Source organism: Myodes glareolus, chromosome 26 (genome assembly GCF_982192425.1).
Source record: "Myodes glareolus chromosome 26, mMyoGla1.1, whole genome shotgun sequence".
Classification (NCBI taxonomy): Eukaryota; Metazoa; Chordata; class Mammalia; order Rodentia; family Cricetidae; genus Myodes; species Myodes glareolus.
The window spans coordinates 44,737,591-44,750,718 of NC_142051.1; the positions used below are offsets into that span (position 1 = coordinate 44,737,591).

Sequence of the window (13,128 nt, forward strand, 5' to 3'; positions counted from 1 at the left end):
GAGATGGGGAGAATGAGAGAGACAGGTTAAGTAGTAGGCGGATGCAGACAGAAATTCCCTGAGAGTCTGACCTCTAGGTCCCAGGACCAGAAACTTGATTTTCTTAGTATCAGTCAGTAAGAAATTGGTGAGTCTTCATGTTTCATGAGTTCAGCTTCATGAACAGACACTAAGGGCTTCCAGCCTACTAGGCACTGTTTTGCAGCAGAGATAGGAACAGTGAATTCAACAGCTCAGGTCTCTGCACGGGTGAAATTAACATGCTAACGAGGCATCTGCAGGAGGAGTAAAGTCCTTCCAAGTGGGAGCCACATGGCGGTGGTGTGTGGGGCACAATTATCAGGACAAGTGTTTAGGGAGGGCGGAACTGTGGCAAAGGTTAAATAGGATGTGGACTTCCGAAGAGATGGGGACCTTATGCACAGAGGCCTGAGCTGCGTGGTAGAAAATGAACATGACATGCCTTCAAAGACCCAAGACCAAGTCAGCGCCCCTGGAGTAGCAGGTGCATTCTGGGTAACAGAGTGCATGCTGGGAAGCAGAAGGAGAGACCGGTGAGATTCTATGGGATAACAGCAGAGAGACTGTGTCACCAAACAACTTAGGTCTGACTCTTAGTTGTGAAAACCTTCGGATCCAGGGCCAGGAAGGTTCCTTAACATCAGTAAACATTTAGAACATGTCATGATCATGGTTAACCGAGATGAGAGTAAAAGATTGAGCCGTTGCATTTTTTAACATCCTATCAGTAGTCTGACTCTAGGAAATCTGAAATCTGGCATCAAAGCCTTATGGGAAGCTCATGACGTCTGTACTGTGAGAGGGAGCAGATGCCTTGTAAACCCTTTTTGCATTCCCATGGCTGTAGGATCCTGCTTCCTGACATCTGACACCCCAGGTATCTTGCCTGGTGGCCTCCAGGCCTTGCCAAGAGGCAGGAAATCCTATAGGTCCGCATAATGCCATTCTCAAAGTATGGTCCACTTAAAGTGAAGCCTGGGAAGTGCTTATTCAATTTATGTTTATTTTTTAAATTAATTGCATTTGTTTATGAGGGTGCACAGTGCCATGGTGTGCATCATGTAGAGGCCAGAGAACAACTTTCAGGACTGCGTCCTCTGATTCCACCATGTGGGTGGGTCCTCGGGATGAAGCTCTTGTCATCAGGTTTGGCGGCAAGTGACTTTGCCTGCTGGGTCATCTCTCCCATACCTCAAATTGTGCTCATAAGCTCTATGCACTTATCATCCCTGGGGACAGGCCAAGGAGCCTGCCTCTTAGTCCCCTCCCCAGCCAGGCGATTCTCAATCCCTCCTTCAGTGACTCAGAGCAGTTCTCTGAGTGACATTCCTAGGCCAGCAGCCTTAGTAGCAGGAACTGATTGAAAATGCCATTTCCCAGGTTCCTCTCCTGATCCAGCAAATCAAGACCAGCACTCTGCATTTTAACAAGCCATCCAGGGAGCTGGGGTGCACAATTAAAAACACATGGGAGGTTTAAAAAAATTACCAAGGCCCAGTCTCATACTATCCCAACTAAATTCTGGAGGGGGACTCAAGTATTTTCCCACACTCCAGGATACAAATGTGAAAATCAACTATGTAGTCCCTGGATGAAACGGAAGGCAGGCTCAAATCCACTCAGAAAGCTACGCTTGCCACAACTGGGTGCACGCATTGGCTCCCACGGTGTCGGGGATGTGTGCAATGTCCCCCAAGTCCGGCCTTGCTAGATGTTCCTGGGCCCCAGCAGTCTTCCTTGTGAAGGTGAACTGTGTTGGGCTCCAATCCCACTTGGGCAGATGCTCTGTGCCTGTCTGTAACCCAGTGGTAGCGCAGAACTGAGGCCAGAAGGATGTCAAAAAGCCTGGCAGGGAAGGGAAGGGAGACGGCGGAGAGTGCCTTGGATTGGACTGACAGTGTGAAGTAATACCAGGTGTCCATTGGCTTCCTCTGGCTCCCAGACCCTGCGCTAGAGCTTGAAGTGAGTCATCTATCTCCACGTGCACATCTCTGGAAGGGACAGCACTCACAGCCGAGTAACACTGCATCCTTTGGTGGCCTTGGTAGCTCCCTTTCACAGATGAGGAAACCAAGGCCCAGAGAGTCTAGAGAGTCTGCCCCAGGGTCACCAGTAGGGTCAGGATGTCTCCAAAGGCTCTCCCACTCAGGAATTTCAAGGCAGGGTCTCCAGGGAAACGGGATGGGGTGGAAGTCCGGATAGGGGTGGGATAAGGGTCTCTGTGAGTCGGCTGGGTCTGAGCAGCCCTGATTCCCTGGCAGTCCTAACACATCCCCGCCTCCCTTCTCCTGCGCAGGCCCTTCCTCGTGCTGCCCCCTCTGATGGAGTGGATCCGAGTGGCGGTGGCGCATGCCGGCCACCGCCGCAGCTTTTCTATGGACAGCGACGATGTCCGCCAAGCGGCCCGGCTGCTGTTGCCGGGCGTGGACTGCGAGCCGCGCCAGCTCAAGTAGGTGGAGGGGGAGAGTGGGTGGGGGGCGACGGGGGGGGCGAGTGGGAGGCACAGGGGCTCTGGGGGCGGGGACTGTGAGAATGGATCCTGGGGATACCTTTGGAGGAAGGAGCTGAGAGTCCCAAGCTTTGCTTGTGGATCTCAGCCACCGAGGCATGCACGCACTACACTCCCCCGCCCCCTTGCTGGCATGGAGTATCACCGTTACTGTTGCTGCTTGAGGCTCTGCTGGTTGAAATGGCAAACTGGCGGGGGGGGGGGGGGGGGGGGGCGAGGGGGGAGGGGAGGAAGGGGATGGCGGCTGAACTCCAAGGATCTGCTTGGATCCCTGTGGATTACAGGATGCGGAGCGTCTTGTTCTTTCTGACTAGTCTCTGTTGGTAACCCTTCCGTGTGTGTTCTTCTTCCTTTCCCCCTCTTATCCCCCTCTGTGAAATATTGGCGTCCTTACTTTCCTGACCAATCTTGGCAGAGTAAAATCTCTGTCTGGGAGCGCACCCCTCTCTGTCTTCCCTCCAGCTTGAGGATGATATGAGCCTTCTTGACCGCTTTAGATTTATACTCCAGGGCTCCCCTCCAGCAAGGTGGAAATTACTCATGAACTGGCCAGGACTCTCCTGCAGGGGCCTTGTTTGGTTTTTGTTTTCTTATCCAAAAACAATGCAAAATACATCAGCCAGCTCATTCAGATGAATCCTGCCCGGATCCAAATACAAACGGCCCAAAAAACAAATGACGCGTGAACACACACTTTCCTGACTCCCTCAACTGTTTTCTGGGTGACAGCATCATTTTCAAATTTTCTCCCACCTCCTGATGTCAAACTGCTCTCCCTTGGGAGTACTCCACCCCAAGCGGCAGGGATTTCAGCCCTAACTGGATTTGATGAGGATGGAGGGAGGGGCCCCCAAGGATATTGAGGATCTGTCATATAAACCTCGGCTCCTGAAGACGCAGAACTGCTTCTCAGCCCAAGTACACAAAGGGGTTGATGAGAGTCAAAATTGCTAGTGTGTGTTCAATGCTAACCGTATGCTGAGCCCCGGCTTTAAGTGCTTGGTATAGATCAGTACCCATGCAGTGCTCCCCACGCCCTGTGAAGCGTGCGGCTGTTCTGCCCACTTCACAGATAAGGAAGCTGAGGTACTGGAAGATGAGGCAGCATGTCTGAGGTAACTGACCTGGTCAGCCATCAAGATGTAAATTCCAGCAGCCTAGCCTCTGGGCTGAGTTCAAGCCACTGTTTGTTTCTGCCTTGAGGTTTCTTTAGTCAAAAACCTGAGCCTTTGGGGCCATGCTGCATACCGTGTCTCTGGAATAGCAGCATGTCCAGGGAGAGACTGTGTGAGCATCTAGTATGTGCGGGCTGTACCCAGCCACAGGATATTTGTACCAGCAACCTGCTTCCTTAGTCCCTTCAGCCACCTCTTAAGCTTAACATGATCCCAGTCCTGTAGCCTAGGCAGCCATTGTGGCACAAAAGAAGTGCCAGGAAAGGCTTTAGACAAAGAAGCCCAGCCTTTGGCTCCCAGACTCATTCCCACCACTTCTGCTCACCATCCCCAGATTGTGAATTTCTGATACTCCTGCTCTCTTGGTTACCGTAAGCTCTAGCCTGCATTGGTGACCAGAAAAGTAAGGTGTTTCCTTATTGTTTACTGAAAAAGCAGACCTTGCTTGGTATGCTCTCAGGAGACCCCCATAGCTCAGAAGTTACAAACCTGGGCCCCAGGGTCCTATTGCTTGGGCCCAGATGCCTCCGCTATGGCTAATTAATTGCACCACTAGTTGATTAACCTCTTTGAACCTTCATTTGCCCAAGAGTAACATGGAGACAGTAACAGCAGCCCCCTCCCCAGGTTGGTGTAAACATAGATCAAGGTCATAAATGTGAAGCATGTCTACAGTGTTCACAAAGCAGTAGTCACTCCAGTTGGTGTCCCCAAGTCTCCAGAACCCCTGAAACACTGAGGGAACCCCTCTGTACTGATTAGTAATCTTGGGTAGCCTTTAACATATTCAGGTGCCTTAAAAAACAGAGGAGATAATCAAGGTACCTGAGACTGGGTAATTCCCAATATCACATAGGTATTAAGTGAAAGACTCGGGAGCTGAACAGAAAACACAGACCACAGGCATCACCATTTGTAGTAAGAGCTCAGTCCCAGGAGTTCTGCAGCCAGCTATGGTGTCTCTTCCCAGCAACAGAAACCCTAACAATATGTGAGGATGTGTGTAGGTTTTGTGTAAAGACTATGTCATTTTATATACAAGACATGAGTAGTCGATGATCCCCTCTAGGGGATCCTGGGGCACATCACCCATGAATTCAGAAGACAGCTATGTCATTTCCACCTCCCCTCCTCCCAACCTAGACCTTGCCCAGTCTATGAGAGGATGCTATGGCCCTCTTCTGGGACTCTGTTATTTCTCAGAACTTCAGAGCCTGGATATGAGCCTCCAGGGAGCCCTTCTTCCCTGTCCCCTTCACCCAGCACAAGGCAAGGTCTAATGACCACGTGTGTCATTCTGAAAATCACACCAAGAGTCCATGTTGGCATCTCTTTGGTTTGTGACCACATTAGAATTCATACTAAACCTGTTCAGACAATTTTGTCACTCTCCCCTAAATAATAGAGCATAATTGCTTTTTATAGAGCATCTACATTATAGCAGGTATTATAAATAATCCACAGAGAACGTAATGTATATATAAACGATATGCAGGATCTATACAAATATTGTTCTGTTTTATAGAAGGGATATCAGCATCTTTGGATTTTGGTTTGTTTGTTTGTTTGTTTGTTTTTTAGGGTTTTTTGTTTTGTCTTGTTTTTTTGGTTTTGGTTTTGGTTTTTGAGTTTTTTGTGTGGTTTTTTGTGTGTTTTTTTGTTTTGTTTTGTTTTGTTCTGTTTTGGTTTTGGTTTTCTAAGACAGGGTTTCTCTGTAGCTTTGGAGCCTGTCCTGGAACTAGCTCTTGTAGACCAGGCTGACCTCGAACTCGCAGAGATCCATCTGCCTCTGCCTCCCAAGTGCTGGGATTAAAGGTGTGCACCACCACCGCCAAGCTTGGATTTTGTTATTTATAGGGGATCCTGGCTTCAATCTCCCATGAGTACTAATGGATGACTGCATAGGATTCCATTGATTTACCCAAATAATAAGTGTTAAATGTCCCGGCATGTGGCTAATTGGTGAGCACCTGCCTATCATAAACAAGGCTCTGGATTCAGTCTTTAGAATGTATAGATGAACAGACAGATAGAAAGTAAAATTTACAAAATGCTAGAAACTTATAAAACCTAGGGAAAAATCAGTACATGAAACAGAGTCCCTATTTTTCTGTAGGATCCCAGCTCATTTCAACATTTAATATGCTGTGAAGCCGGAATTACCATCTCCCTCATGCAGGTAGCAGGATCAGAGAAAAATGTTTTCATTCTGACATCCAGCAAAGACACCAGAGACCTACGCTGCATCTTATACTAATTGTCTCTGCAGCGTGTATGTAGCCATCCCCAACAACTGTGCAAAGCACACTCATTATTATCCCATTTTACAGAGAAGAAAGTTGGGGCTCGGAAGGGTTCCAGACTGCATCTGAAGACACACAGCCGTTGCGGACGAGGGCTGATCTGTCCTGCCAACCATTCAACTTAGAACGTGTCAGATGGACTCAGGACCTCTGGTTCTGAGTCAAAGCTGGGCTCCCCTGTCTTAAAGGAGAACAAGCAGGAAGGGGCGAGGGTCATGTGTTCTAACAAATGCAGGAGCGTGGCATTGGTGCCGAAGTGTCCGTGGCATTAGCACGTGTAATTGCGTACCAGCTGGTCGCTCGCTGCTGGAGAAAGGTGGCATGGAACCCAGTCAGAAAGGACCAGCCTGGTCCAAGAGGTCTGATTCTCATTTGTCACTGATCTTCACAGTGACCTTGGTCAAAGACTGCCAGAAATCTTCTTCTGTCTCTCAGCTACAGTCAGCCTTACCACAGAGATCAGATATTCTCAAGGCACACCACTCCATGTGTCTGTAGCCTCTGAGCCCAGGGGAGCCTATTTCTTCTTCCTTAATGAAGTAGCGGATCGCCTAACCTGCAGAGCCAGGCTTTTTGCTTCCTCCAGTTCTTTGGGAGGTGAGGAGGGGGGGCTACAGAAAGGAATGAAAGAATGGTTAACGCGTCTTGGCAGGGTTTGTGTGCTTTCTGGATGCTTGGTTTTGAAATCCTTCAAAAATACAAAGATAAATGCTGCTGTTTTCCTCCTCTTTGAATGAGATAGGTTTCCGGCTCTAGAGTGAAGGCTGAATTCAAAAACAAAGGCAGCCAGGTATGCTCAGATCCTCTAAGCGGCACCTATCAAGAAGACTGGGGGCCATGGGTACCATGCACTCCTCTTGAGAACAGTTAATCCTTCCTGGAGAGGGCTAAGCTGTCTGACAGTGGAAAAGCTCAGGACCAAGTGTCCAACTGGGACTTGGGAGACCTGGTAATTTCCATGCTCACCTTGGCTCTCCGTGGTATTTCTAGAGCACCGGCGTACCAAGTCCCACGGTGTGTTCTCATCTAGGCCTGCTGCTTCTGTCAGTGGCCTGGGGGAACTCACTACCCCATCCATTGCAAAAATGAGAATGGTCATTGCTTCAGGGGCCGGCTGACCATGGCAGGGGCCTGCTGACCATGGCAGGGGCCTGGGGCTGAGGCTAACGGTTCACACCTGTAGCTTTCAACCCTTCTCAGGCCTCCTAAGAGTCCTGAGAGACCTTTCTAAGGCTGGCATGTTTTATGATTTGTTTGAGGTGGCCAAACTGGGCTCCAGAGTGAAGGTTATGTCACAAGAACACTGGTCCTGAAATGCAGCTTTGTAGTGACAGCTGACGTCCAGGTTCATGGATGGTGTGTGTGTTCATACCTACAGAGCCCATACCAAAGAAACTTGGTCTCAGAAAATTATGGAGTAGTCATTTCTCAGCATCTGGAAGGAGAGAGTTTCAGGACACCCATAGATACCAAACACTATGGGTGCTCAAGTCCTCTATGACATAGTGTTTACATCTGCCTGTTCATAATCTCCTATATACGCTAAATCATCTCTAGCTGATTTGCATTTCATTCAGTATGCAAACACTTCCCATACCATACTGTGTAGAAAATCTGTATGCTGTGTAGTCTCTTAGGAACATCTTTGAGTTGTGGTTGGCCAGCTCCTTGGATCCATACACGCAGAAGGTCTAGTGTGGGATCTCGATGGTACCAGATCCTATTCCGGGCTTACAGGAGTCAGGATCATCAGAAATTTCCTACCAGTGGGAAGATGCAGCAACTAAACAGAATTACTTCTGAGCAAGGTGAAATCAGACACAATCTTAGCACTACCAAGAAAGTAGAACTAGGCATCGAGGCAAATTGATGTGAGAAAGATATGTGGATTAGGTGTTTACAACCGGCCTGGAGACTCCAAAGAAACTCCATTTTTAAAGGGATTCAGCTCTTAGGGTGTGGGGCTCATGGAGGAAGCTGGGTAGCATGGATCTGGGACCTGTATACCCATAGTCACGCCCTTACGGATCCCTGAATTCCAGCCACGGGCCTTCTATTTTCTTCTTAAAAAGTCACCAACAGAGACCAAACACCTGGGCCTTCGCTCTGTGGGGCCTGGATTACTTCCACCTTGGCAGTCTGTTCTCTCTCCCCTTGAATGTCCTTGTCTGTCCCTGCCTGGAGTAAGTTGTCATCTGTCTTCCTACAGATTCATAGCTGGATATTCACGGATGTGCAGCGTTGGCAGGCCAGTCCCTGCTTCACGTCCTACAGAAGACATCAGATTTAGTGACCCAATTGAGCCACTGCCTCCCAAGTGCTGATGTCAATGCATTAGCGCCTTCTGGGACACAGAATGCTGCCCTCTCCCTGGTCTTAGGGGACAGCCTTTGGGGCTCATCTGCCCTCCATTACCACAGTCAGGGACAGGGCAAAGAAGTTGCTCAGGATGCCAGACTAGCCAGACAGCCTGACATTCAGCAAATACCTAAAGAGCATCTACCCTGTGACGGTCCTACTATGCTCTCATCTGGGCAAATGATGAACTGAGACATCCAGTAATAATTAGCACAAACCAAGATGAGCAGTCAGGAGAGACCCAGGCCAGGGAGCTGCTGTGATCTTCCTTCCTGCAGGGACTATTTGATCTGTATCCTGAAGAGGAAACAGGAATGCACCAGTCTGAAAGGGGAGGAGAGAGGAAGTAAAAAGATTAGAGAATTATGCCAGCGAAGGGAATTTTATTGTCCTGACAAAGAACTCAAAACTTACCCTATAGGTGATGTGAGCTGTCACCGACGTTAAAGCAGGGAAAACATCAGGTTTATAATTTAGAGGCAGGATAGAGGATGAGTCAAGGCAGGCAGGAGTCTTGAACCTTGGAGTAAAGTGTTCCAGGTGAGAAGCTGACAACAAGAACTCAAGCAGAAGCAGAAAATGAAGGAGGCAATTGGTCAGAAGATGGGAAATAGGGAGGGGGAGGTATGGAAGGGACAGGACTTGCTGAAGATGTGTGGTGAAGGCGTGAGAAGTTTGCAGGATAGCCCTGGGCAGCTACAGAATGGCTGGAGGGGGATCTTCATGCCTTGGGATAGTCTCTGATGGAGGTGGATGGTAATAACGATGGTTGCAGAACAGTGTGGATATACCACATGCCTCAAACCAACATTTAAAAACAGTTAAAGCTGGAGAGATGGCTCTGTGGTTAAGAGTACATATTGCTCTTCCAGAGGACTTGAGGTCTATCCCCAACATACTCAACGGGCAACTTACAACTCCTTGTAACTCTAGCTTCAAGGGAACCCAAGATCCTTTAAAAAAAATGATATCAGTAAAGAATATCAATTTCATGTATGTGTTAGCACAGTAAAAATAATGGCTCTTGGCCTAGAGAGATGACTTAGCAGCTAAGACTACTTATTGCTCTCACTGAGGAACAGGGTTCTGTAAACAGAGACTGTTCTTTCATTCCCCACCGCCCAGATCCAAATAATCACACAGAAGCTATATTAATTATAACACTGCTTAGCCAATAGCTTAGGCATATTCCTGACTAACTCTAATATCTTAAATTAACCCATTTCTATTAATCTATGTACCGCCAGGAGGCTCTGATCTATAGGTAAGGTTTTCCAGTGTCTTTCTCCTTTGGCAGCCACATGGCATCTCTTTGACTCCACCTAATCTCTATATAGCTCTTCCAGCCTGGCTATAATCTGCCCTGCCATAGACCAAAGCAGCTTTATTTATTAACCAATAAAAGCAACACATATACAGAAGGACATCCCACATCAGGGTTCAGTTCCAAGCACCCACAATAGTGGCTCACATCACCTGCAACTTCAGTTCCAGGGGATCTGACACCCTCTTCTGAACTCCAAAGATGCTCTGTGCACATGGTACATATACACACTGCAGGAGAAACATGCATACCCGTGAAATAAAAAATAAATATTAAAAAATTACTACTGGGGTAGTTTCAAGCTATGCAGAACATGTCACCCCTGTAAGAAATCTGCATACGTGTATTTGCTATATATGTCCAAACTTTCTCTGGGAAGCGGCAATAGAAACAGCCAAAGATACCTTCCAGGATGGAAATACACAGGGACTGCATCTGTTTGCCGGGGACTATAGTGACAAATTCTCTCCACCTGAGCCACTGAAACAGACATTTATTGTCTCACAGTCATGAAGGCTAAAATCCAAGACTGTGGTGTTAGCAGCACATACTCCAACAAAGCCACCAGGACAGGTTCCTCCTTGTGTCCCCAGCCTCTACAGGTTCCAGACATCCCTTGGTTAGGGCAGTGTCCCTGCTTCTGTCTTCACCAGGCCACTGTCTGTGTGTCTGTCTATCCCCACTTCCATCTTCTGACAAAGACAGCAGGCTTGTTGGATTGGGTCCTACCCCCAGGGATCTCCTATATTCCTGGTGATGCAAGTCTACACATAACACTGTGGGGGTGAAAGCTTGGTTGTTGGATGTCATAGAATATGGTATTTTGTCTATGCCACTCACCACATTTTTGTGTAAAAATTGGCTCTGGGGTTTCTAGTTTGGGGCGTGTGTACAATTGAGGTGGTTTACTCAAAGATGGCGCAAGGGTGATGTGGGAGGGGCGGTACTGGGTTTCTTGTGGAAAGTGTTGTGTATGCATCCTAATGAGAGGGTCATTACAGTTCTGTCCATCAGAGCAAGGTCGCCATGGACAAAGTCCTTACCCAGCCTCTCTTTAGAGATAAAGCGGGGTAGAACAAGTTGGAATTTAGCCTTACAGCTACACTGCCAGGGTTCAAAGCCTAGACTGACCATTCTCTCTCTGTGACCTTAGGCCAATTACTAGCTCTAGCTCTTCATCTTTATAGCTACAAAGATGTTGATAATGATGAACACAGTAGGTGTGATGTCGTACCATTGGAGAAATTATCGGTTGCCCAGGATGAGGTCTAGTGTGTCTTAAACATCCCACTCTTAAAACTGAGCTTGTCCCCAGGCTCAGATAGGGATGACTTGCTTGACAGCCACTGTGAAAGCCAGCACTGGCCGGAATCTGGTACCAGATCCACAACAGCCAAGCATCCACAGATGGAGCCACTGCAATGAGATAGCAGGAGGGGATGAGACATGTAGAAAAATTTCTGTTTAGAAAAATGTGGCTTCTGGTTGCCTGGACCTTGTTCCGAGAGAGCAGAAGCTAGGATAACTAAGAGGCATGGATTATTACAGGAAAAGGGTTACTCCATGGGCTTTCAGCTCAAAACATTGGCTTTCTTATTGTTTTAGGGCTGGGACAGAAATAAGATTTCCGGGTCATCAGTCTGTATATAGTCAGCACCCAGTGAGTATTTGTTGAAAGAATGAAAGACACAAAGGGAAAATGTGTTGTTGTTATTATTATTATTAAAATATCATTAATATCAACATATGTAGTAAACAGACTAGACTTCCAAAACTAATCCAAATGCAAAAGCATACAATTTTAGACAGGTAAGAAGTCAGGTAAAGGGCTGGGGGTGTGGCCTGAGTTGCTTGCCTCGAATGTACAATGGCCTGATCCCTGGCTCTTTATAAACTGAGTGTGGTACACTCCTAAGGTCGCGTACTCAGAAGGTAGATATAGAAGAATCAGTTCGATTCCCGTCTGGGCTGCCTGAGACCCTGTCTCAAGGAGAAGTGGGAGAAGGAGAGTTAGGGAGGGGGGGGGGGGAGAAAGAGAAGGAAGAAGACATAGTCAGCTGAGAGGTTCTGATGAAAGAAGCCTTCGTTCGGGGAGACCCTAACAAAATGTATACTGAATGCATGTGGATGAGAACTACAAGGACTTACAAAAAGGAACCGGCATAGGAGACGTTGGCTATAAAGGGCCACCAGGGCTTGGCAGTCGGGAAGCCATTTGTGGCCCCTGCAGGGGCACTTAGAGCAGCCTGGTGTGGGTGGAAGCCAGACTGCAGGCGGCAGACAGTTTGCCAACACTTGGGATGTGTCCTGAATGTCCAAAGTGTTGAAAGCAGAGTGGGCATATTTGGCGCTTACAGCGGCGTAAGAGAACCACATCTTAAGTGGCATTGGGGGCTCATTTCCAGACTAGGACTCCAGATCTAGGCTGGCGGTTGGAAGACGTCTAGTTTTCTTAGGGAACAGCAATTTATTTATTTTTTAATAATTTTTGGTCCACTCTTGACTCTCTTAGATTTCTGTACACCCCACAGATTTCCTCACATGCTGGCAAACCTCCCAAACTAAACTCTGGTTATACAGGATCTTTCTCTTCTCTGATGATGAGGATTCCTGCAGAGAGCTCAGTACAAGTCACAACTCATATCGTCTTTTGCGTTTCTCTTTCCCTCCGACTCTCACTCTCCCAGTCCCCCGTTCATATGTGAAGTGTATGTGCATGTCATCTATATGTTTGTGTGGACCTGTGTGGGGTGCACAACGCACATATGTGTGCTTTGTGGACATTGACAATGTGTATCCTTTCTCAATCATTCTTCTTGCTTTTCGAGAGATTCTCCCATTGAACCTGGAGCTCACTGGTTTGCCTAGACTGGTTGGGAAGCAAGCTCCAGGAACGCGCTAATCTCGACCTTCCAGTGATGGGATTACAGGCACTCGCCGCTCAGCCCATGGATGCTGAGGATCCAAACTCAGGTTGCCATGTTTGCATGGCAAACACCTTTTTAAGTGACACATCTCTCCAGTTTGTCTTAGATTTCTAAGAAAGCCATTGATAGCCTTTGTAGGGAAGACCTGGTCACGATATTTCTCATGCTCTGTGAGTAGCCTGATTCTTCACACCAGAGGGAGCCCAAGTTGTGAAACTTGCCTGATACTGTAACCCTTGTGGGATTTGAACCAGGTCCGTGTAACTCCAAAGGTCTCTCTCTCTCTCTCTCTCTCTCTCTCTCTCTCTCTCTCTCTCTCTCTCTCTCTCTCTCTCCTAGAATCCCTCTTCTGGAATGGCAACTCCAATCAGAGGCATGATGGGAAAGCCTTTTTTTCCTAACAGTCCATAGCTCTTGTTAAAAAGTTCATCCACCAGACTCAACTTCTTTTAGGAGTTCACTTCTCAGCTTTGGTCAATTCTAGAGCTCTTTACAAAGATAGCACTGTTCT

At 47.7% G+C, this 13,128-nt stretch overlaps 1 protein-coding gene across 2 annotated transcripts in view; it reads left to right on the top strand.

Moving 5' to 3' along the window:
- The window catches only part of Abtb3 (ankyrin repeat and BTB domain containing 3), a 258,603-nt gene that overhangs the window by 201,217 nt on the left and 44,258 nt on the right, over positions 1–13,128 (top strand). For both annotated transcript variants that reach the window (XM_087902157.1, XM_087902158.1), the window contains exon 4: positions 2,318–2,470. In XM_087902157.1, the coding sequence (XP_087758283.1) occupies positions 2,318–2,470 (153 nt within the window). The remainder of the gene's footprint in view (positions 1–2,317; positions 2,471–13,128) is intronic.